The following is a 21752-nucleotide window of genomic DNA, read 5'->3' as shown; positions in this document are numbered from 1 at the left end:
AAAGGAGCTCCCTCTACCACTCCTTTTTCAAAAGGAGCCAAACACGCTTCCCCACGCTGCAGACCACAGCTCAGCTGCTCTTTCCCATGCCACTGACTCAGTCCAAATGCTGAACCCCACAACTGACCCACCCGGATCCGACCCGACCGGTCCAAGCCCAAGACCCAGCCTTGAGGACAAGGTTGTTCTGCAAGAAGAGGGCGATGATACAAGCGCTGAAGGTCCACCAACGGGAAGGCCCAAGAGAGAGACCAAGAGGCCCATCAAGCTAGCTGATTATATCTAAGAATAGCTTAAGTCTAGTAGTTTATTTCTAGTTTATTGCAATTATGTTTGAATTCCCTCATGTAGTGAGTCCAGACCCAACTATTGGGCTAAAGAATGGCCCTTACGGCTCATTAGCCATTTTCTTTTCCTATTTGTAGCTACTTGCAGCTCTTCAGAGCATTATGAAATATCTAGTATTTTCTCAACCCTTATCTTCTCCCTCTCCTTAGCTTGGGCATTTACTCCTTTTCCCTCTTTCCCTTCCCTTCAAATCTCCCTTGATATCTTCACTGATATCATAGATCTAGTTAGGGTACTTTTATTTTATGGAGAATGATTAAAAGCACAAAACGAAATCTAGTTTCACTTTTCACACAACTCTGAATACCAATACCATTTATCACTTGCACCCTACTACCATTAACTGGTAATTTTACTAATTTATACCCACGTATTGTAAACAATCACGTTAAGATTCGTCTGTTTCGTCCAAGTTTTCATTCGTTCCAAATTCTCTTTTTAATTTTAAATACAAGTGCTAGCCTACCCATATTATCGTGCCCAGGTCGAAGGAACATGTGGACATCATCTAAAATATGCATCTGTTTTTGCCATATGTTAAGTCAACTAACATCTCTTATTCTGATCAAGAACAAGAAAATTCATTGTGACTATAAATCAGGCTTGTCGATGTACATGATAGATTCATACAATCTAATCCCTATACTCCCAAAAATATCAAAACTCAAATTGGTGCATGCATCCTGTTTTGAAGCCGCAATGGAGGAGAGATATCAACACTACTCTCACAGGAAGATTGGAGCCATTACCAGTGTAATCGTTGCGAGCATCTTTATAAGGACATGAATTGAAGGCCCAGCAGTGTCTTTGAATGGGTCTCCCACTCTGAAATAAGTGGAAAAAAAAATTCAAACTTGTCAAAAGAACTGATCGACAGAAGATGGATGTAAACATGTAATCATAAAGGTAGCATAAAAAAGTAAATTACGTGTCTCCTGTAATTGCTGCTTTATGAGCCTCACTTCCTTTGCCTCCAAGAGCTCCGGTCTCTATGTACTTCTTTGCATTATCCCATGCACCACCAGCTGTGTTTAGAAAAAGTGCCATAAGAATGCCAGACACTGTTGCGAACATCAGCATGGAGGCCACGACTTTAGCTCCGAGTAAGGGATGCCCTGTATAGTAGCCCAAAATTCGGAACAGAAAACCTGCAAGTGATAGAAAAAATATAGCAAGCTCTGCATGGTCTAAAAAATATTCATAACATAAAAGTATAAGAACAACAGATAACCAATCAAAAATCAGTCATCCAAAGAAGCAAAGCAGTGAAGAAGCAGAAAGCTGATTTCTAAGGCATTTTCCACAAAGTTTGTCAAAGACTTTTAGCAAAGACAGAATCAGAGAGTTTTCACCATAGGCACAAAACTATGAAACAATATGGAAACATTTCTCCAGTGTACTGACAGTTTATACCATATTCAACAAAACCAAGCATACTAATGAAGTTTTCACCAATTAGTATGATCAAAATATTCATGACATCATTGATTCAAGCCTCAATATTCATTTGCATGTCATAATGATCAAATGTATCAAGCAATTATGTTGGTCACATATAATAACATGATTTTAGTACAACAAAAACTCGCATTACTGTTTCCACTTTCCCCCTAGTTTCACCAATGAATGATAATATATGTGCAAACATGCGCAATTAAAAACAGAAGTTAACCCACCAACTGCAATAGGCGAAATGATTGCCAAAGCCCCAGGTTTTATCATCTCTTTCAAAGACGCAGCTGCTACAATAGCAACACAGCGAGCATAATCTGGTTTCTCTTTGTAATCCTGTATAAAGCAAAAAAATTGAGAAAAAGAGAGAAGCTCAAACCGTAAACTGACATACATAACAGCATTACTTTACATGATGGAACTCACCATTATACCAGGCCTCTCAATGAACTGCCTTCTTACTTCATTAACAACTTCTTGTGCAGTACGGCCAACGGCAGCACAGGCCCAAGCACTAAAGACAAATATTAGCATGGAACCCAGCAACCCACCAATGAAAACTTCTGGAATCGCAATATCAACCTGCAGTTCAACACATGAATGGTTTTATATTACATCTCTAACACCTCATCCTTTGGACTAAGAGTGCTGACAAAGGACAAGGCCACAAATCTTGTGCAGAAATAAATTTTTTAGAAGAATGAGGAAACAATGATCAAACTCTAGATCATTGGTCATAGAGACTCTAATACCATGTTAAAATTATAGGGTTTTAGTCCTTTAGGTATAGAGGGAGGAAAAGGAATATTCAAAATAATTATATTGATATTGATGTGAATTTATGTTAAATGATGTTACAAAAGATAAAAACTAATTCCTATTTATATGTATACTAGATTACTAATCCTAATTAAAATGTAACAAATCATGAAAATAAGAAGATACATAAACTAGTACTAAGATATAATCTAAGATACTTAACAAATTTTATGATAGAATAGTGATGTGGTAAGATATTTCTCAGACAATCTAAGAATCTAATACACATTGATCCACAATTCCATAGAATCATCGAGTCTTTCTAAGAATATATGTTAGAGCTTCGAATATGTGATGGATTCAAGATACATTGTGAGTGTCATGAAACAACTATCCCAAAAGCTTAAGCTCTTAGATGAGAGCACATGAATGGTTTTATATGTAGCACGCACCCTCTCTCATTCTCTGCTTGACAAATCCAATAGTACAAACTTCCTAAATGCTTGAAACATAACTTTCAAGCTTGAAGTTCAATAGAAGGATTGCATTGGAAAGAAATGAACTTTCATAAGGACTGGTATGAAAAGTTAAAAAATGTAATGGGGTGTTTGTTTCAAATTATGCAAATACATTTCAGGAGTAAATTTCCTGGAAATATTATTATGGAAATACTATTCCCGGTAATAATATTATTAGGGGAAAAAATGTTTGATTTATATGGGAACAAAATCATAGAAATGTGGTAGTTAGTTTTTCTGACCTATTTTATAAAAATTAAAGATGGGAATAATGGTGGAAAAATATCTTCCCAACCCCTTCAATGGGAATCAAATGTATTGACGGTTTTTTGCTCTAGGAGTAATTTATACCCGGGAGTATAAGTGTTTCTAACTTTACAACAAATATGGGAATATCCATACCAAACATATATATTTCCGGGAATGTGTTCACATGACTTGAAACAAACGCCCCGTCAAGATAACCCCCCCCCCCCCCCCCGCCATAAAAAGGAAAAAATAAAAGATAACATTGGGATTAAAATCACATTCAAGCCTCTAATTAGGTGGGAGCCAGTTCTGCGCACCTGTTTAAAAGGTTCGCGAGCAAATGTAGAAACCTCATCCATGTAAGCACTAAACAGAAGGAAAGATGCAAGCGCAGCAGAACCAATGGCAAATCCTTTGGTGGTGGCTTTGGTTGTATTTCCCACAGCATCAAGGACATCAGTGATCTCCCGGACACTTTCAGGCTGAAAAGAGATTAAATGTCAGTACACATGAGAAATCTCAGAAATAACACTATGGACAAATTATTCTGGCAAGAACTACCTGCTGACTCATCTCTACAATTCCTCCAGCATTATCCGCTATTGGGCCAAACATATCCATGGTAAGGATATAGGCAGCAGTGCTAAGCATTCCCATTGTTGCCACAGCCGTGCCAAACAGACCACCAGTTTGGTTTCCTGCTTCATCTATCAGTCCAGATGTCTGGCCCAGCCAGAAAGCTGAGATAATAGACACACTGATTACAAGGACAGGAAGAGCAGTAGATTCCAGGCCCAAACTAACTCCAGCAATTATGTTAGTCCCGTGGCCTGTAGAGCTAGAAAGGGCTAGTGTGCGCACAGGCTCATGCTTGTAGTCAGTATAATATTTGGTTATCCAGACAAAAATGTAGGCTGTGATAATACCAACCAACCCACACAAAGCAAAATTGAACCACGCTGAAGGTGCTTGCTCAACATAAAGTAACCACCGGGTAGACTGCAGAGTAATTCAATTTAAACAGTAAGCAGAATAGAAGATGTAAGGATTTGAAAAGGGTGAAGATATTTGTGGTTGCAGTCCTAAACGGAATTACATAAGTTTATGATAACAAATAACAGCATGTAGAATACTCTAGGCTTGGCCAATCCAGAAAAAGTTAGGAAAGCCAAATTAAAATATACAAAATAAAGAGTAACTATTACCAGACCAAATGCTACAATGGCTAAAACTATTGTAACAGAATATCCTTTCTGAAGAATTGCCATCGGATCCTCCATAGGAGCCAGTACTCCAGACTCACGTGTACCCCTAATAGAAAATATTCCAACCGATGAAACTACCAGATCAAATGAGTGAATAACAAGAGGAAACAAGATGAAGCCAGATGGATCTGAATCATAAGAGAAAACATCAAATTAGATATCATACATGCAACTCAGTATTAAACAAAAAGGAAGCAAGAAATAGACAAGATAGGGACATGAGGTAACTAGGCACTTGCCTTCAATTTTACATCGTTGCGCCATTGTTCCCCCTAATATCATGGCACTGATTATTTCAGCTGCAATACTTTCAAAAAGATCAGCACCTCTGGCGGCACAATCTCCCACATTGTCTCCAACCTTAAAATCAAACCAGAACCAGTATGATGCAGCTGGAAGCACAGGACTAGAAAAAAAAAACAGAAAAACAGAAAGAAGCAAAAGCAAAAGTCACAAATTATAAGCATCATGATTTTTTTTTTCATTTGGATGATGTTTATAACTTTTTGAGAATCAATTTAAAGAAAAATAATGTATGTTTAGATCAATCAATTAATAATGTTTTTCATAAAATTTTCATGACTATCTTCATTATTCTCTTAGAGTCTCAACTTGAAGCTAATCACGTAAGATATTCAAATAAAGACATCTCCGATGCATATCCCAACGATAAATTTGTTATACATACTTTTTTCCTTTTTTCAACAAATAATTTAGCAAAACCCAAAAATGTTAATGAAGAGTTTGAGAAAATCTCTTAAGGCTCTTCCATGAAATATTTAGGAATTAGGAACTTAAAATTAGAGAACACCATTACATGCTTGAGTTGTACAGTTTTAGAGAGAAAATATCTTACCTTCAAATCACCATGTGAAATATCAATGTAATTTAAACATGAACAGTAAGAAGATATACTGTTCCATTTACTGATAAAGATATAAACCTTATTTTAAAATAATTTCCACAAACCATTTTCACTTGTAGCTGACGGAAAAATAAGAAGCAATCTACTGAAAACCCAAACAACATAAGCATCAATTTTAATGTCGAGGAGTGCGTACTCTTCAAAATGAAGTGAACAATTACCAGATCAGCAATAACAGCAGGATTCCTAGGGTCATCTTCAGGTATTCCCTGCTCTACTTTACCAACGAGGTCTGCCCCAACATCGGCTGCTTTAGTGTATATTCCACCACCCAACTGAGCAAACAATGCAACAAAGGAGGCACCAAATCCATATCCAACGAGAAGAAGAGGCACTAAGGGATAACAAAAAATGTTTAAAATCAAACGCCAATGAGAGAAAGAGAGAGAGTAGGTTAGAGAAGAATAGCCAAAAGACACAAGTAATGCTTTCATTCCTTCCTAACAGTACAAATAAAATCATGTTGCAATAAAATAGCATATAAATTTACTACAATAAGCACAAACATGTTGTCAAGGAAACCAATTATCCCAACAGCTTAAGCTGTTGGGTAAGGGTCACATGAATGGTTTTATATTTTTATTTCTAACGCGCCCCCTCACGCAAGAGCCTTTTTGCACTTGAAGCGTGGAGAATGCATATGCCCACCTACTGTGTGCTTTAATTCTTTTTTATTGGAAGAATTGGGGGCGGCAAGGATTGAATTTGGACTGCTTGGTCATAGAGGCTCTGATACCATGTCAAACAATCAATTATTCCAAAAGCTGGTTGTCTTCTCATATATAAGGGATATCTTGGTCATATTCTCTAGTCAATGTGGGACTTCTAAACATATTCCCTCACGCCCAGGGCTGGACATCAGGAACATGGAATATGCAGGAATGAACATCTGCCGGTGGGCCCATATATGGGTTGTCTCCACTTAACGGATCTAGTATAGGCTTTGATACCATATTAGAATTTAGGAGGCCAAATTCAACCTAAAAGCTAGCTCAAGAGTTAAGTATTGTCTTCTCATATATAAGGGATATCTTGGTCATATCTCTAGTCAATGTAGGACTTCTCAACACATGTCATCTAACATTCCATTCCAAACTTAACTATTCCATCTCCAGCTGAATACGATACAAAAGGGATATGGAGGAAGTTTAAGAGGGGAAAAGGACATAAGGGCCTATTTGGTTTGATCATATTTTTTTTTCCATTTTATTATTTTATTTCACTTTTACGTATAAAAGTATCATCTTGTGTTTTATTTTCTTTTTCCTATTTCCAATAATTTGCACAGGAAACTGTACAAACAAGTTTTTTTTTCACTGTTTACTGTATAAATCATTAAAAACAGGAAACAAAATGTAAAAAATATGACATTTTTAAATGAAAAATTAAAACAGAATGAAAGCAAAAAGCATTTTCTCATATCGAATAGGCCCCAATATCTCGATTTTCAAAATATCTAGGAAATTCATGGCCTCAATCAAATCCTCACTCATGTTAGCCGCCTGACCTATTGATTTATGGTTAGCTTACAATATAAACACAAATAAAATATCACCAAACTATACATACTTATCAAATGGAAACCTAGCTTGAAAAAATAACAATGAAACATAAAGAGCATAATATATGTTCAAAAATAACATTTAAAACAAACACTTTTCCATTTTATGATAAGAAATTAGTTCAGGGGAGAAATCTTCACATACAATCAGTAACCTTCATTGAACCTGGCGAGTCCACTCCCAACCAAACATAAAATGTGGCATAAAGGACTGCTATACCAATTACAGCCATACCAACAACAATGATAGCAGACAAACCACCTGCACGAGTAGCTACCTGCACAAGTTTCTTACAGTTAGTATAGGAATAGTGAACTGTTCATATTTTTTCGCAGGAAATGATGACCTAACGATAGTTCAACCTGCAATGCCTCTCTTGCAGACCGTCTTGCAGCACTAGAGACTCGGACATTGGCACGAACTGACACCCACATCCCTACATATCCAGCAAAACCTGAACAAAGAGCGCCTAAAAGGAAGGAAGCTACAGTGATGTATGCAGAAGTTGATCTGAAACAGAATGTATATGATAGATAAGAACATGTAAATGTACAAGCCAATCATAACATATATAAATTATGATGTCACCTTCCCATGCCAGAAGCTTCCATTTGAGGAGTTGGAGTGCGAAACAAATATATGCAAAGAATGATGAAAGCAAGCAACATCGCCATCTTGGATATACTCCCATACTGGGTCCGGATAAATCCTTCAGCTCCATCTCTTATAGCATCCGCTATCTAGAAAACAATATGCTAAGCTCAGGAAAAGAAAACAAGGAGTTCATGGGATGTTATCCAATTACCAAACTCTCATCATAATAGACACTAAAACTGGTGTCTTATGATGAAGAATTCAATATTGATGCAATGTGCGAAGCTCAAGAAAACAAAACAAGGAGTTCATGGGATGTGATCCAATTATCAAACTGTTATCATAATAGACGCTGAAACTGCCATCTTATGAGGAAGAATTCAATATTGATGAAATATGCTAAGCTCGGGAAAAGAAAACAATATGCAGTACGTGGATACAAGTACCTAACGGAAGTTGTCCACTTCCTGTCATCAAATTAGTTCAGAATCTGACTTCAAAATTGGGTCTAAATTTGGCGTCTTGGACATCCTCCTTTTTGCGTTCATATGTTTTTCTTTCTTTCTTTGTTCACACGAGTCAATTGAGTCATTCCATTGTTATATTTTTAAATTTGCAAAACATTGATGTGCAACTTTTACTTCTAGTAGAAATAAAACTGCTGAGCCTTTTGATCTTATTCACTTTGATGCGTGGGGACCTGTTTCTAACTCTAATATCTAGTGCTAAGTGGCTTTGTTTCTTTTATTGATGATTATTTCCAGGTTAAATGGATATTCCTCATGCATGACAAATATGATCTTTTCAATTATTTGTGAGCTTTTATTGCATAATTTAGACTTCGCTTTGGAAGATCAATTAAATGATTCCGTTCTGACAATGAAAGGGAATGTATGGATCAAAACCTTTGCAAGTTCCTAATAGAAAATGGTATTTTTCAAGAGCTAACTTGTGTCGACACCCCACAACAAAATAGGGTTATAGAAAGAAAGAACCTCATCTCCTTGAAGTTGCCAAAGTTGTACTCTTCTAAATGTCAACTCCTAAAGCCTAATGAGGAGAAGTTGTCTTAACCGTGGCATGTCTGATAAAAGAATATGAATAAAAGGGCAACTTGGTACCATAAAACCACCGCCGTGATAGGATCCAGGGGGAAGGGTCAGACCCTATGTGGGACTGTAGTACATAGCCTCACCTTACAATAACAAAAGCCATGAAAATTTTGTTTTAGCTCAACCTCCCTCACATGGTACTCACAGTAATCAACCTCATCCTCGCTCATGGGACTCACAACTACCAATTTCTCTTTGACCCACAAAGACACATAGTTGCACCATGTCATTCCTAACACATTTCATAGAAAATCTCTAAAATGATCACAATTTCCCAAAACCAGATTACTGAAATTAAAATCAGAATTCAAGAAATGGGAAGTTCCATGCAGTCATAGGCTAGACTCATAATGTTTAGAGAACATGAACAACACTTTTAAGATTTAGTAGCTAAATAAACCAAATCACAGGAAATAGGTTTACCTGAACCATTTCAGGGGGGCCCTCATCTTTCGCAAGCACCCACTTCATAAGATACATTGCCACAAGGAAGCTGAGTATACAAATAGTGAGGACAAACACAATAATCGTAGACGTGCTCGCTCCCATGTAAAAGATAGCTCCTAACCCCAACAACAAAATCGTAAACAGGACACGAACATTTATACCCAGCAGAATACGAAATATCTGCAATTTCAGCAAACATGACATGAGATATCGAAAACAATATCAAACACATTACTCGAGCAATGCACAAGGCGGCGGCGGCGGCGGGTCTTACCAGCGGGGTATAAGCTTTACTACGCATATTGGGGAAAGTTCTTGGCCTTTCCTGGTAACCCCCCAAGGTACCAGTCTCCATATCATCGTCGATCATCATGGTGTGGTTGGAATTGACCCTCCGCACCACAGGAAAAGGGTTGTACTCACCTCCTTGGGGCAAGTCACCCCCGGAACCCGGTCGCTGAATTTTGAATTCGGTTTAAACTCTCACTGAAGGATTCAAGTTCGCATGCAGCAAGGGTTTCTCCTAATTCTTCTTCCTCTCAGTATTGAGAAGCAGAAACTGAACAAAAAATGACAAAATTAAAAACTAGGAAACAGAAATGCACATTGAATAGATCCCAATGCTGTTGTTTGTTTGATTCGATTATCGTGGATCTGAAGTGAAGGCATCGACATCGATGATCTAAGGGAAGGGGTTGAAGAATGAATTGAAACTGAAATTGAAATAGATCTGAATCGAATGCTTACGATTCTGGTGCGAGCGTCGTGGTGAAGAATCTGAATTGAGCGTTTCAGCTTCTTCGTTCGTTCGTTCGTTCTTCCGGTGCTGGTTTTCTCAGTTCACGCACACAGACACAGTCACACACAGAAAGCGGAAGCTCTTTTTTTCTCTGTTTTGCTTCCGTTTCGGTTTATAAAGTTTGCACGACAAAATCAACCAACTCCTACTATTCAATCCTCAACTTCGTTCTTTCTTCAACATTTTATTATATGCGTTAAATTTTATTTATTTTTCATTCGTTCATTCATGTAATTAATTAACTACTATATTGGTACTGTTAATTTTTGTCAGTGCTATCCAGTGATGTTGTGCCTTGTCATCACGACTGAGTTCTAATTGGCCAGTCAGATGATAGATACACGTTATTAATATTAATTATTTTTATTGTGTTTATAATATTTATTATTGGTCAATGGTTCCTAAAATCCTAAGAATTTTGTTTGGAAATCAAATTCACTCAAGTTTTGGTAAATTTAAGGTGTTGGCTTCGGTGGAATAGTTAAAAAGTGAACCATGGTGGTTCACTTCTTCCTTGTCCCTTAGATATAATGTTAAATATTCAATGGTTCATATTCAATAAAAAAAAAAGGTCTACAACTACTAAAATACCCTTTTCTTGTTCTCCACCCTCAAAACTCACCCTCCACCTCCACCACCCGTGCCCGCCACCACCATCACAGTCTTTACTTGCCAGTGCCCCCTCCGTCACCATCATCATCATCTTTGATCTGGGTTTTTTGGTTCGAAGATATGGAAGGTTCAAAGATCAGAGAGAAGTGCGAAGACCGCGGCGGAGACAAGGTCCAAGAGCCGCCATTGACGCGGGTTGCTGGGAGGTTCACGTGACCCATCTGGAAGCAAGATGGATCTGGCCAAATTAGCAACTGGGTTTCGGGTTTTGCTGCATTTCAAGGGTAAAAATCGGTGCTTTGTGGTCAAATCGTGAGGAACAACAGCGATGACGAAGCTCGTTTGGCAGCGACAGACACGGTTGAGGAAGAACAAGATTGGCGAGGTAGAACAAGCCGCCACAAAAATGGTCACAGATTGTCTAATGGGTTTGATTTTTTACATCTTAAGTTGCTGTTGAGTAGGTGAAAGGATCTGAAATTAATTAATCTTGATAACTTTTGAAGATGATGCTGGACGGAGCACAAAAAGAAATAGGTGTTGATGGCGCAAGCAGAATTAGTTAAGAAACCATCAAAAAATCTAGCAAGTTGGAACAAATATTTGGTTGATGTCAATGGAGGAGATCTGGTTTTCTTCTGTGACGGTGGTGGTGGCCTGTCGGAGATGGTGGTGGCTGGGTGGCAAGGCTTAGTGTGAGGATAAAAGATATTTTGGGTATAATAAATCTTGAAACGGGGTATTTTTAGAATTTTACCCAATTTTTTTGTTGTGAACCACCGTGGTTCACTTTTGAATTGAACCACCGAAGACGTCGTCTAAATTTAATCATGCATTTAGAATTATATTATTCCATATCTTATAGGTCTCCCTAATATGCACCACTTTTAGAGTGGTGCAATTTTACATCACTTACTTTGACAGGTTATAACAGGTTAACACATTATTTTTTTAAAAAAAAAAATATCATTAAAAATTTGTTATATATTATATTTCTTTAAAAACAGATGTGTTGACCTATTATAGTAGGTTAAAAAATGTGGTGTAAAATTGCACCACTCTAAAAGTGGTGCATATTAGAGGTCACCAAGATATTGCTTTTTATAAAAGAAATTTTCCTTTTGAAAATTTAAAAACTAAAATTTCAATGGGTGAGTTGTTCCTACTTTTAATGTTGATTTTTCTTCTTCTTTCCTCTTCCATTGTCATGGTCGCCATCGAAATCCCTTACCTTTGGCCCTGCCACCCATGTCGTCAACGCACCACCACTGGAGCCTCCATCCACCTACCATCGCACGTCACCACCAATCGCAACCTCCACCCACTTGTTTGCAGTTTCTTCTACGTACACATCCTCGTTGTAATGCCTTTGTGAACATATAAACAAGTTGATCTTTCATGCTGATGTGCACTAATGTGGTGAGACTCTTGGCAACTATGTCCCACACAAAGTGGATGCCAAGGAAGATGTGTTTCATGCAAGAAAGCATGACAAGATGGAGAGATGTGTGTGTGGTTCCTATGTTGTCACAATAAAGAATTGGAGGGCAGTGAAGCGAAAGTCTTAACCCATGAAACAGGTTCTAAATCCACTGAACTTCTTAAGTGGAAATTGCAAATGAGTGATATTCAGCCTTCGTAGACGATCATGCAACCGCACACTGCTTGCGGGGATCCAAGGAATCAGATTATCACCTAAGAAGATGAGAAATGTTGGAGTAGAAATGTGATCATTGAGCCCCTAGCTAGTCTGCATGATGCAAGATATTGTAATTCACCTAGGACCGGAGAATAAATGAATAAGTGATTTAAAGCTAGGCTAAAGCTAAGCCCTTTTCCTTAAGGCCAACGAGAAGTGTTAAGAATGTTATGCACAAACATGTAAAATTAGTGGTCCCAATCATATATAAGATGTTGCCCCAGCCAACGTGACTCAAGCTTCAGACCAGTTCGAAGTCACACCTATGAAGCTCATAAGTTAAGGTTCAAAGGACTATTGCCCAAACATGAAAATTTCATTAAAACCAAAGTCCAAGTTGGTCAAATCAAACTAAGGCAATAATGCCTAGGTTGCTCGAAGTCACGTTCAAGCTCGAATTATTCTTGGTCAAGGACACATTCTCATGTTGGAAAGCACTCGCCCATGACTGGAGGTTGTTACACGGGATTGGAATCACTAACCCACGCCTAGAGCAGTTATGGGACTCGAGGATGCAGTCAGCAAGATCGAGGCTTTCTTAGAGACTTCATAGAAAAAAGAGAGCCCAATTCAAGCTTCATAGTCAAGCCAAATGAATGGCATAGATTAGACAGCTTTGCCTTACTTTCTTTTCAAATGTAGTATTAGAGTAATAGTTGTCTTGTAAATACTATAAATATGGGTTTGTAATTTTAAACAATGATTGTACGTCGTATTACTAAACACTTTGAAACGCATACGTATTCGAATAGGATGTATATGAAGTGTTTGCATTGTTTGGTGTCTACGTATCATAACTAATGCAAATTCACGGGGTGTTGCTTAGAATTATTTGTAAAAAAAATGTGGTTCATAGTGGCTCGGGATCATGTATTCAATATTGGTTCCCTTGCTTACCTCCAAACACTGTTTTGGAACACCATCAATCAGGTCCTGCTCAAGTTGTATTAGTTGGTAGATGTACATCAACAACATTGTTAATATGAAGAAACATGTGATATGTCTAAAACATGTCTACCACTAGATTAATTATAGCAAACTGCATCAATAAACATTAGGATTCACATGTCCATTGCTATTGACTGCTATTGGGTTTTCTGTTGGAGATTATCTCAGAAGGTGGGGTATGCGCTCCCATTTAACTTCCTAATCCTTGAAAGAGACCTTTAAGACAATAGCATGTGATCCCTTGTCCTTCAGTAGACCACATTATTGCCCCTTCAAGAGCCACAGATAGAGGAATTAGTTTATAGATGCCCTTAGCAACTATATATACACTACTTCACAAGCAACACAAGTCATTGACACCCTGAATTATCAGAATTCAAATATTTCTTTCGTCATACAAGGATTTTGTGATCAGTATAGTATTTTCTGAGTAGAGCAATTAAAAAATGGGTTTCCGCATACCAGGAATTGTTAGAAGGGCATCATTTTCTACGACTCAAGCAGCTTCCAAGGGATTTGAGATCCCAAAAGGCCATCTTGCAGTCTATGTTGGAGATAAAATGAAGCGGTTCATGATTCCAGTATCTTACTTGAACCAATCTTCATTTCAAGAGTTACTACATCAAGCAGAAGAAGAATTTGAATATGATCATCCAACAGGAGGTCTCACAATTCCATGCAGGGAGGATGAGTTCCTAAACCTCATTTCTCAGTTGAATGAGCTGTAAATCATGCCAACAGAGAGTGAGATAGATTAGTTGAGACAATTTTGTACAGAATACACTTTTTTCTATTATGAAGATTTTCCATTTTGTTTCTTCCTTGTATCATTCCTAGAGAAGTAAACAAATTTTACCTGAATGAGAATACAAGAAATTTTTACAACACTTTCAGCTTTTCCCAAGACTCAGAGAATTCCAACACATAAAGAAGTATCAAGGTTATGGAGTAGATAAATATAAGAGAGCAAACTAATATACACAATGTCAAGGTTTTAGGTGAAGATGTGAGATCCTCTTAGGTGATTTGTCAGTGCAGGTTCCCCTGCTTTTTGTTACTGTCTTTTCCCAATAAGGGGTAGTCAATGATGGCAGGCAGCATTTTATCATCCAACTCGCCGCCTCTTGAAAACCATAGCCTTTCCTTGCAGATTCCTGTTTCTGGTTTTACCTACTTGGATCCTCCTTGAGCTCCCCAATCTCCTAGAGCTTCCTTTCATCCTTGCAAGGTGGCGATGGCGGTTATGGACGCCACCATGGTGCCTCCTTGAGAGGTGCAAATGGTCACTTCCTCTTTTTCTCAAGGACTTTGTCTCTCTAACAACTTGATCATGTCTATAATTCCATGAAGGATCACTTTCATCAGTTGAGCTGTACCCAAGCTCAACATCTCGGAAACGCTGTCTTCTTCTTCTTCCACGGTAAACCCTCTTGGTGTTTATTAGCTTGTGCCACAAATAGCAAGTGATGTCTCCTATAGCAAAGCAGCACGCTTCACAAGCTGCACAACACATCTTACAAAGGCTTCTTCCTATGCATTGGCAGATACCCAGTTTGAAAAATAGGTAGAAGAACAACAAAGCTGAAACAGCAGGACATATTGCAGAAAGTGTTAATGTATGCTTGACATGACAAACTCACAATTCATGAATTGGTTTATACTTATCAGTAATTGTATTACTTGGACAGGAACTGGATAGTAAATAAGGCCAGGTCATAGCAGCAGGCAATGCTCATCAGATTTAGTTCTTATTAAATATCCTCCAAGGAAATGCAAATGAAATCATAGAGGATGAAAGAAAACTTACTGATGTAGCAAAGGACCAAAATTATCAACAGTTTCACTAGGCTGGAGACACACAGGTGCTCAATGAAACAAATAAGGTCCCAAGATCCTGAACATACGTCCCTGCAGAATCAATGGCATTCAAGTATTTTTAGGATCACTGAGGTACAGAGAAGTTCACACTTATTCATACCGACAAGGTAGAATCAAATCAGAACTTTCGGCCCAAGATGATAATAATTACCTTAGGAATAATATGAAGCAAATTATTTGTACTATTGCCAACTAAAATTCAGAATATTTCCAACACACAAACAATAATAATCAGGGAAAATCTTTTGGTGCTGTCCCCACACTTATTCATGACATCACACTTTAGGTTGTGGTATGAAAAGTACATACGGCACTTTAAGTTGCGGTATGTACTTTTTGAAAGGGAGGGGGGCATGAATAGCGTAAGATGGCATCAATAGATTTTCCCTAATAATCACATGGAGTATGATGAGTTTTTTTTCATCTGAATCATCTAAATTTCCATGTTAAAAACAGATATTAAAAAACCAGCACCACCGGTCCGGTATATCCGAACTTAGAATGGCAGCAGCATTTGTTTTGAGTATCAAGTTGTGATACATTCACATTTCACACTTATCTTTCTCATCCTATCTTCTCTTCTCTTTCTATCACATTAACTATCTTATCTTTCTTTCCAACTTGTTATAATGAAATCATATATCAGAATGAATATCCATGTAATTTTAAGAATTTAGAGAAGCAACCCATCATCCATGATGTTTAAGAAGTAAGTATTAGAAGTAACAATATAAGGGCAATATAGCAGTACAAAACATGTGAGTGGGAGCAATTCAAGTCGTGCAATTAATAACAGCAAATATGAAGGGAATAAAATGAGATTGTGTTGTTCTTACTCGCATGATGCACCAAAAATGTTCTTGAATGGAGTCGTAAAAGCATTTCCAATAGCGTTTCCAAGGCCATGTGCACCTTTACTGATAGCAGACCCCATTGCAAAAAAAGCCTGCAATGCAATGCAATCGTGTTCTAACAAAAGCTTCTTTTGGTTAGTTTTTAAAAAATCCTGTTTCTAAATGGGTTTACAATAACTTTTAAAGTCATGTGGGTCGTGGGGCATTGAGAGTTTGCAATAACTTTTAAAGTCTCTGCATGCAACCTTTGAAAACATGGGACTTAGAAGTTAGAAAGAGAACAAGGACCCGGTCAATTGAATTACTGCCTACTAACTCAAAATGGAGCGGTTCATAAATTTCTCTTCTCTTCAGAAACCATAAATCTCATGAGAAAGAAGCACTGCACCAACACAAGGGTTTCATTTCATGGAGGAAAATGGAGCGGTTCAAACTTCAAAGTCGGAGGAGAGAAGATCGTGATTTGCAAAGAGAAAAGGGGGATGGATGATAACCAAATTTACTAATAGACCCACGCTTTCAAAATATACAAAAGGTGTGGTTTTAGTTTTATTGTCCAATCAAAGAATAATTAATTTTATTTTAAGGGATTTTGAAAAATTAAAATTCATTTATTTTTGTCTAAATGGGCTTTAAATTTTTTTCCTCTTGTAACAAAAACAAAATGGACTTTAAAAAAGTCATGTTAAGCTGTTTTGATATGAAACTATAAGTGATTTTTTATATAAATTTTTTTAAGGAGATTTTCTATATAAAATTATAGTAAATGACATAATAAAAACGTTTTTCATAAACATGCAGAACATTGAGCAGCAAGGTTAATTTAAAGAACTATTTAAGAATAAAATTGTAAATTTGAATTGAAGTATTGTTAATAATGTTTTTGAAATTGGATAGACAATGTGTCCACTTGTATTCAGGAATAATGGTTAAAGATACTGAAAAAGAAAAATGTTAGCGATACTATTTTTCAACATTTTCTTATTGATGGGTTAAAATTCAAGTGAGATGCACTAAAAATATGAATCTCACTTCTAATTTAATGGGACTTATATGAATTTCAATCAATTAACGAGACAGTGTTGAAAATGAAGTATTGCTAGGCCTTCTCTACTAAAATATCAGCAGTCCTTTGTTGCAATTTCGACTGAATATGGGGACAAACGCTGCAAGTAACTATGAGAGGTGTATTCCTAAACTAACAATATGGTGATAGAAGGCACCTACATATTTTGCCAAATTAAGCGTCTTTCATTCCAGAAATTGTGAACGAGGCTTGTAGGAACCCAACGCAAACTTCACATATCAGAATCAATAGATTACATACTATTGCCAATGCAGTTTCAATTCTTGAACATTACACAATGTTCTCTTTACTTACTGAAATTCATAACTAAAAAGTTGAACAAAACTAGAAAGGGTTAACCAAAGATTTTTCAAGACTCAAATTTGGCTCAGTCAAGTGCAAAAAACACAGTTGTAAATAAACAGTGCAACCAACTGACATATGTGGCTTCCAATATATTTTAGCAAAAAGCGCACAGGCATGAAATAAGAATAATGAAGTTCCATTGTACAAACAAAAATCATATTCTTCTCTCAGGTGTTTGATTATCTTGGAGAACAGTCTTCAACTCAATTAAGATAAGAAATTTAGAGAAGCTGATGCAGAAGGTTAGAGACTTAAGTATCACCTGAAAGTGAGACTGTGGATAGCTAACTAAAACTCCCAAAACGGGTACAGTTGAGCATGACTACCAAGCAACAAATCAAACGAATCCTCATACCTTAGAACTAACTCATGTTTCCTTCAAAGATAGGATATAGCAATTAGCAAAACCATAATTTGCATGGGCAAAGGAGCGGATTAAATGGTCAACCATTGTTTTGTTTATTTCTTCATACCAGATTCTAGTTCTATAGATAAACTGCATTGACAACTTAATGAAAAATATAAAGATTAGCCAAAACCCCATGAAAATAACAAAGGCACAACCACACACTATGCAAACAAAACAAGGATACTACTTCGAGAATGAAACATTAAAAATTAAAGAGCAGGGTCATACACCAAACTTGAAACATAATACCAGCCACTGAACAGGGCAATTCACAAGTTATAACAAACAGTCGCAGAATCAAGAACATCACACAGTCTGAAAATACTTAAAGAGACAGTCACCACTCTTAGAAGCCACCACGAAGTCGAAGGACAAGATGCAGAGTGGATTCCTTTTGAATATTGTAATCTGCCAGTGTACGTCCATCTTCCAACTGCTTACCAGCGAAAATAAGTCGCTGCTGGTCTGGGGGAATACCCTCCTTGTCCTGGATCTTTGCTTTCACATTATCAATCGTATCAGAGCTTTCCACCTCTAAGGTAATGGTCTTTCCTGTTAAGGTCTTGACAAAAATTTGCATGCCTCCACGAAGCCGCAACACCAAATGCAGAGTAGACTCCTTCTGAATGTTATAATCAGCAAGGGTTCTTCCATCTTCAAGCTGTTTTCCAGCAAAGATGAGCCTCTGCTGGTCTGGCGGGATGCCCTCCTTGTCCTGAATCTTGGCTTTCACATTATCAATAGTATCTGAGCTTTCCACCTCCAACGTTATTGTCTTTCCTGTCAAGGTCTTCACAAAAATTTGCATGCCGCCTCTCAATCGAAGAACCAAATGAAGGGTGGACTCCTTCTGGATGTTGTAATCAGCCAAGGTCCTCCCATCCTCAAGTTGTTTCCCAGCAAAAATAAGCCTCTGCTGGTCGGGTGGTATACCCTCTTTGTCCTGGATCTTGGCCTTGACATTATCAATGGTGTCTGAGGATTCGACCTCGAGGGTGATGGTTTTCCCTGTCAAGGTCTTGACAAAGATCTGCATACCACCCCTGAGGCGGAGAACAAGGTGAAGGGTGGACTCCTTCTGGATGTTGTAGTCAGCAAGGGTGCGACCATCCTCTAACTGCTTGCCAGCAAAGATAAGCCTTTGCTGATCAGGTGGGATCCCTTCCTTATCCTGGATCTTGGCTTTTACATTATCAATGGTATCTGAACTCTCCACCTCTAAGGTGATGGTCTTGCCGGTCAGAGTTTTCACAAAGATCTGCATCTGTTCCCATCAAAAAACTAAAACATCAAAAAAAAAAAAAAAAAACAGCAACTTGTGGAGACAACAGGGAGATCAAATATAAACCCTAATCTAGAGACGATAAAAATTAAACCCTAAAATTTGGGGAAAGGATTCAAACATACAAATAGATCACAAAAACAGAAACAAAACTAGATGAATCCGAAAGAATCATCTACACAAATTAACAAGAGTAAAAGAAACTGACAACAACTGTACGATTGAAATTGAAATATGGGAACAACAGATAGATAAAAGATAAACCCTAACCCATCAAAACTATAACCACCTATTGATACGATAATAATTAAACCCACAAATTTGGGGAAACGATTCACACAAGATCACAAAATTAGAAACGAAACTAGATGAATCCGAAATTGGCTAAATCAGAATCATCAATTCAACACAAATTAACAAGAGTAACAGAAATTGAAATTGAAATTCTAAGAAGGATGAGTCGTCAAATCGTAAAAGAGAGACGCACCTTGAAACGAGAATCTGGGAAAACTGGAACTGCGAGATTAGGTTTCGGTGAATTGATTCAATTCAATTTGGGAATGGCTATGAAGGAGGAGCGGTATTTATAGTTATCTTTTACCGATCTAATGACGAAAATATCCTTGAGTTTGACGAATAAATGTTTGCCACGCGTACGTAAAAGCTGGCTGATAGAAAAAGATATAAATAAGCATTACCTTGCGCGATTAGTTTCCGTTCTTTTGCATGATATATTCTTTGTGTGACTAATGTGTTAGGATTTTTTTGGTACAACTCAAAAATTAAGAAGAAAAATGGGGAAGCCTGGATTGAGAGGAGATGTCAAACTCATGCCCTCAAGTAATTGCTCCACATCCTGTTGAGCACCATGCTTTGCTAAGAAGTCCGCACACGTGTTACCCTCTCTCCCCTTTCTCAGATTTCCACAAACACTACCATCCACATTCTAAACGATGCGGTTAGGCTAGGAAGGCGACCAAGTCACAAATCGAGGGAAACGAAGAGGAGCATCAGCTAGAGCTACAAACGCATTATGCAGATCAAATTCCATGTCAGCCACACTAGAAGCAATTTGTTGAACTGACAACCAGGTATTCTCCATGCACACAACATTCAGGGCTTGCCATACCCACCATATCGTGGCAATTGCACCAAAACTTGACCCGAGAAGACAACGAAGCCAGGACACAACATCATATTCGCGGAACAGAATGTTGTTAGTGTTATAGCCCCTGCTGCGCCAGATATCCAGACCCTGACAATCCCGAAGGCCATGCGGCAACGTCTTAGGTCCACCATTACAGATAATACAATTTGCAGAAGTAGTCATCCCTTGTCTAAGCCGGCAATCGTTCGTTGGAAGAGCATCGTGGGATGCTGGCCAAACTAGGAGATTGCACTTCATAGGAATTTTGAGGTTCCAAATCCATCGCCAATTAGCTACCTGGGATGGAGGCATGCCATCCTCAGCCACTCGATTTTGAATGAGCCACGAATAATCAGTCGCAGTAGAATACACCCCCAAGACATGGCCTTTCCACTTGAAGCCATCATGCACCTGATCGTTGATTCAGACTGAAAAACTACGAGTGCAATTTATCCCTGTCTCCAGAAGAGATGCCCGAAGGCTTTGGATTGATTTTTCGATTGTGTGAATTAGATTGATTTTTTATTTATTTTAGTTTTATTTTATTTCCTTTGGGATTGTAGTATATAAATCTTAAGAATATATATTATATATAATAATTACAAAGATGTATAATTTATACTTTATAGCATCTATATATTATTCATAAGCACTTTTCATCCCTGATGTATAACGTCCATGCAATTTGAGTCCCCTAATGTTCAAAACGTGCTATTATGATATTTTTTTTGCGCCAATTAAGTTCATGCATAAATTGATCGTCCAATTGATAACAAATGTTGCTTATATGGACATCATTAATGATGTGGCTTTCAAATTTTTGCCACCAAAATTGCCACTTCAATAAATAAATAAAGAAATTCAAAATAACACATAAGTAGTAAGAAATGGACCTTGGTTTCCGGCGAGTTGCTTTCAAAACCGATTGCTTACCTTTATCTGAAGCCTGGAAACGCAATGGTGGTTGCTCTTTTTTGGATTCGATTGTGAAGGATTGCTATCTTTTGCTTTCAAACTTTGAAGTTTTTTCTTTATTGTTCGTCTGTCGCACAGGTAACTGTGCGGCTGATGCTTTAGCTTCTTTATCGTTTTTGTTTGGTGAGGTTGTCTGGATTGAGGAGGTTCCTCCACAAATTATTGGCATTGTCCAATCTGATGTACTGGCTTCTGTGCCATTTGTTTCTTCTTAATTGAATGAGGTTGATTTCAAAAAAAAAAGGTGCCTTTTTTGTATAGCTTATTTGGTGCAAGGTTTGGCTTTTAGTTAGCAAAGTGAAGGTCTCCAATGCCAACCCTGTTGCTCTCATGCCAGCAAATTCAGCTCTCTTTAATGAAAACATGTTTCTTTCCCACATACACAGGATTGGGAATCAGACAAAAAGGAAAGAAAAGAAATTTGTACTTTTTATATATTCCCTTTTATTTGAAATGGATTAATTTTAATTACATGTAAATGAAAGC

General features: G+C 37.6%; 3 protein-coding genes across 6 annotated transcripts; all 3 read right to left on the bottom strand.

Moving 5' to 3' along the window:
- Positions 1–852: 852 nt before the first annotated feature.
- On the bottom strand, positions 853–10179 carry LOC130745636 (pyrophosphate-energized membrane proton pump 2). Its single transcript, XM_057597994.1, has 15 exons — positions 9979–10179; positions 9506–9790; positions 9208–9411; positions 7667–7818; positions 7441–7588; positions 7223–7355; positions 5678–5850; positions 4831–4951; positions 4532–4719; positions 3888–4325; positions 3644–3808; positions 2227–2382; positions 2025–2136; positions 1277–1496; positions 853–1173 (listed from the first exon to the last, which is right to left on the bottom strand). Exons 2-15 carry the CDS (start codon positions 9602–9604, stop codon positions 1074–1076), a joined length of 2409 nt encoding a protein of 802 aa, XP_057453977.1. The 5' UTR covers positions 9605–9790; positions 9979–10179; the 3' UTR covers positions 853–1073.
- A 2505-nt stretch (positions 10180–12684) lies between these two features.
- LOC130745638 (uncharacterized) lies at positions 12685–16658 on the bottom strand. Of its 4 annotated transcripts, none has more exons than XR_009021836.1 (4): positions 16004–16658; positions 15097–15197; positions 13752–14870; positions 12685–13650 (listed from the first exon to the last, which is right to left on the bottom strand). XR_009021836.1 is itself a non-coding variant. In XM_057597996.1 (3 exons), the coding sequence occupies exons 1-3, from the start codon at positions 16099–16101 to the stop codon at positions 14395–14397; spliced, it is 675 nt and encodes a 224-aa protein (XP_057453979.1). In that variant the 5' UTR covers positions 16102–16658; the 3' UTR covers positions 12685–14394. The 4 variants fall into 4 exon arrangements, 1 of the variants encoding a protein (XP_057453979.1); XR_009021837.1 differs by having other exon boundaries at positions 12685–14011; positions 14146–14870; XR_009021835.1 differs by having other exon boundaries at positions 12686–13559.
- A 1391-nt stretch (positions 16659–18049) lies between these two features.
- On the bottom strand, positions 18050–19769 carry LOC130745637 (polyubiquitin). Its single transcript, XM_057597995.1, has 2 exons — positions 19632–19769; positions 18050–19126 (listed from the first exon to the last, which is right to left on the bottom strand). Exon 2 carries the CDS (start codon positions 19124–19126, stop codon positions 18209–18211), a length of 918 nt encoding a protein of 305 aa, XP_057453978.1. The 5' UTR covers positions 19632–19769; the 3' UTR covers positions 18050–18208.
- Between the last annotated feature and the right edge of the window lie 1983 nt (positions 19770–21752).

Source organism: Lotus japonicus, chromosome 3 (genome assembly GCF_012489685.1).
Source record: "Lotus japonicus ecotype B-129 chromosome 3, LjGifu_v1.2".
NCBI lineage: Eukaryota > Viridiplantae > Streptophyta > Magnoliopsida > Fabales > Fabaceae > Lotus > Lotus japonicus.
The sequence above is the reverse complement of the archived record's forward strand: the minus strand, read 5'-3'. Positions and strand labels throughout refer to the sequence as shown.

Coding starts and splice junctions, on each gene's coding strand:
- LOC130745636 (XM_057597994.1), bottom strand. CDS start 9,604: ATGATGATCGACGATGATATGGAGACTGGTACCTTGGGGGGTTACCAG. Junction 7,589..7,666: donor GAAGCTTCTGGCATGGGAAG/GTGACATCATAA, acceptor ATTCTGTTTCAG/ATCAACTTCTGCATACATCA. Junction 7,356..7,440: donor CTGCAAGAGAGGCATTGCAG/GTTGAACTATCG, acceptor AAACTTGTGCAG/GTAGCTACTCGTGCAGGTGG.
- LOC130745638 (XM_057597996.1), bottom strand. CDS start 16,101: ATGGGGTCTGCTATCAGTAAAGGTGCACATGGCCTTGGAAACGCTATT. Junction 15,198..16,003: donor ATTTTTGGTGCATCATGCGA/GTAAGAACAACA, acceptor TTGATTCTGCAG/GGACGTATGTTCAGGATCTT. Junction 14,871..15,096: donor TTTGGTCCTTTGCTACATCA/GTAAGTTTTCTT, acceptor CTGCTGTTTCAG/CTTTGTTGTTCTTCTACCTA.
- LOC130745637 (XM_057597995.1), bottom strand. CDS start 19,126: ATGCAGATCTTTGTGAAAACTCTGACCGGCAAGACCATCACCTTAGAG.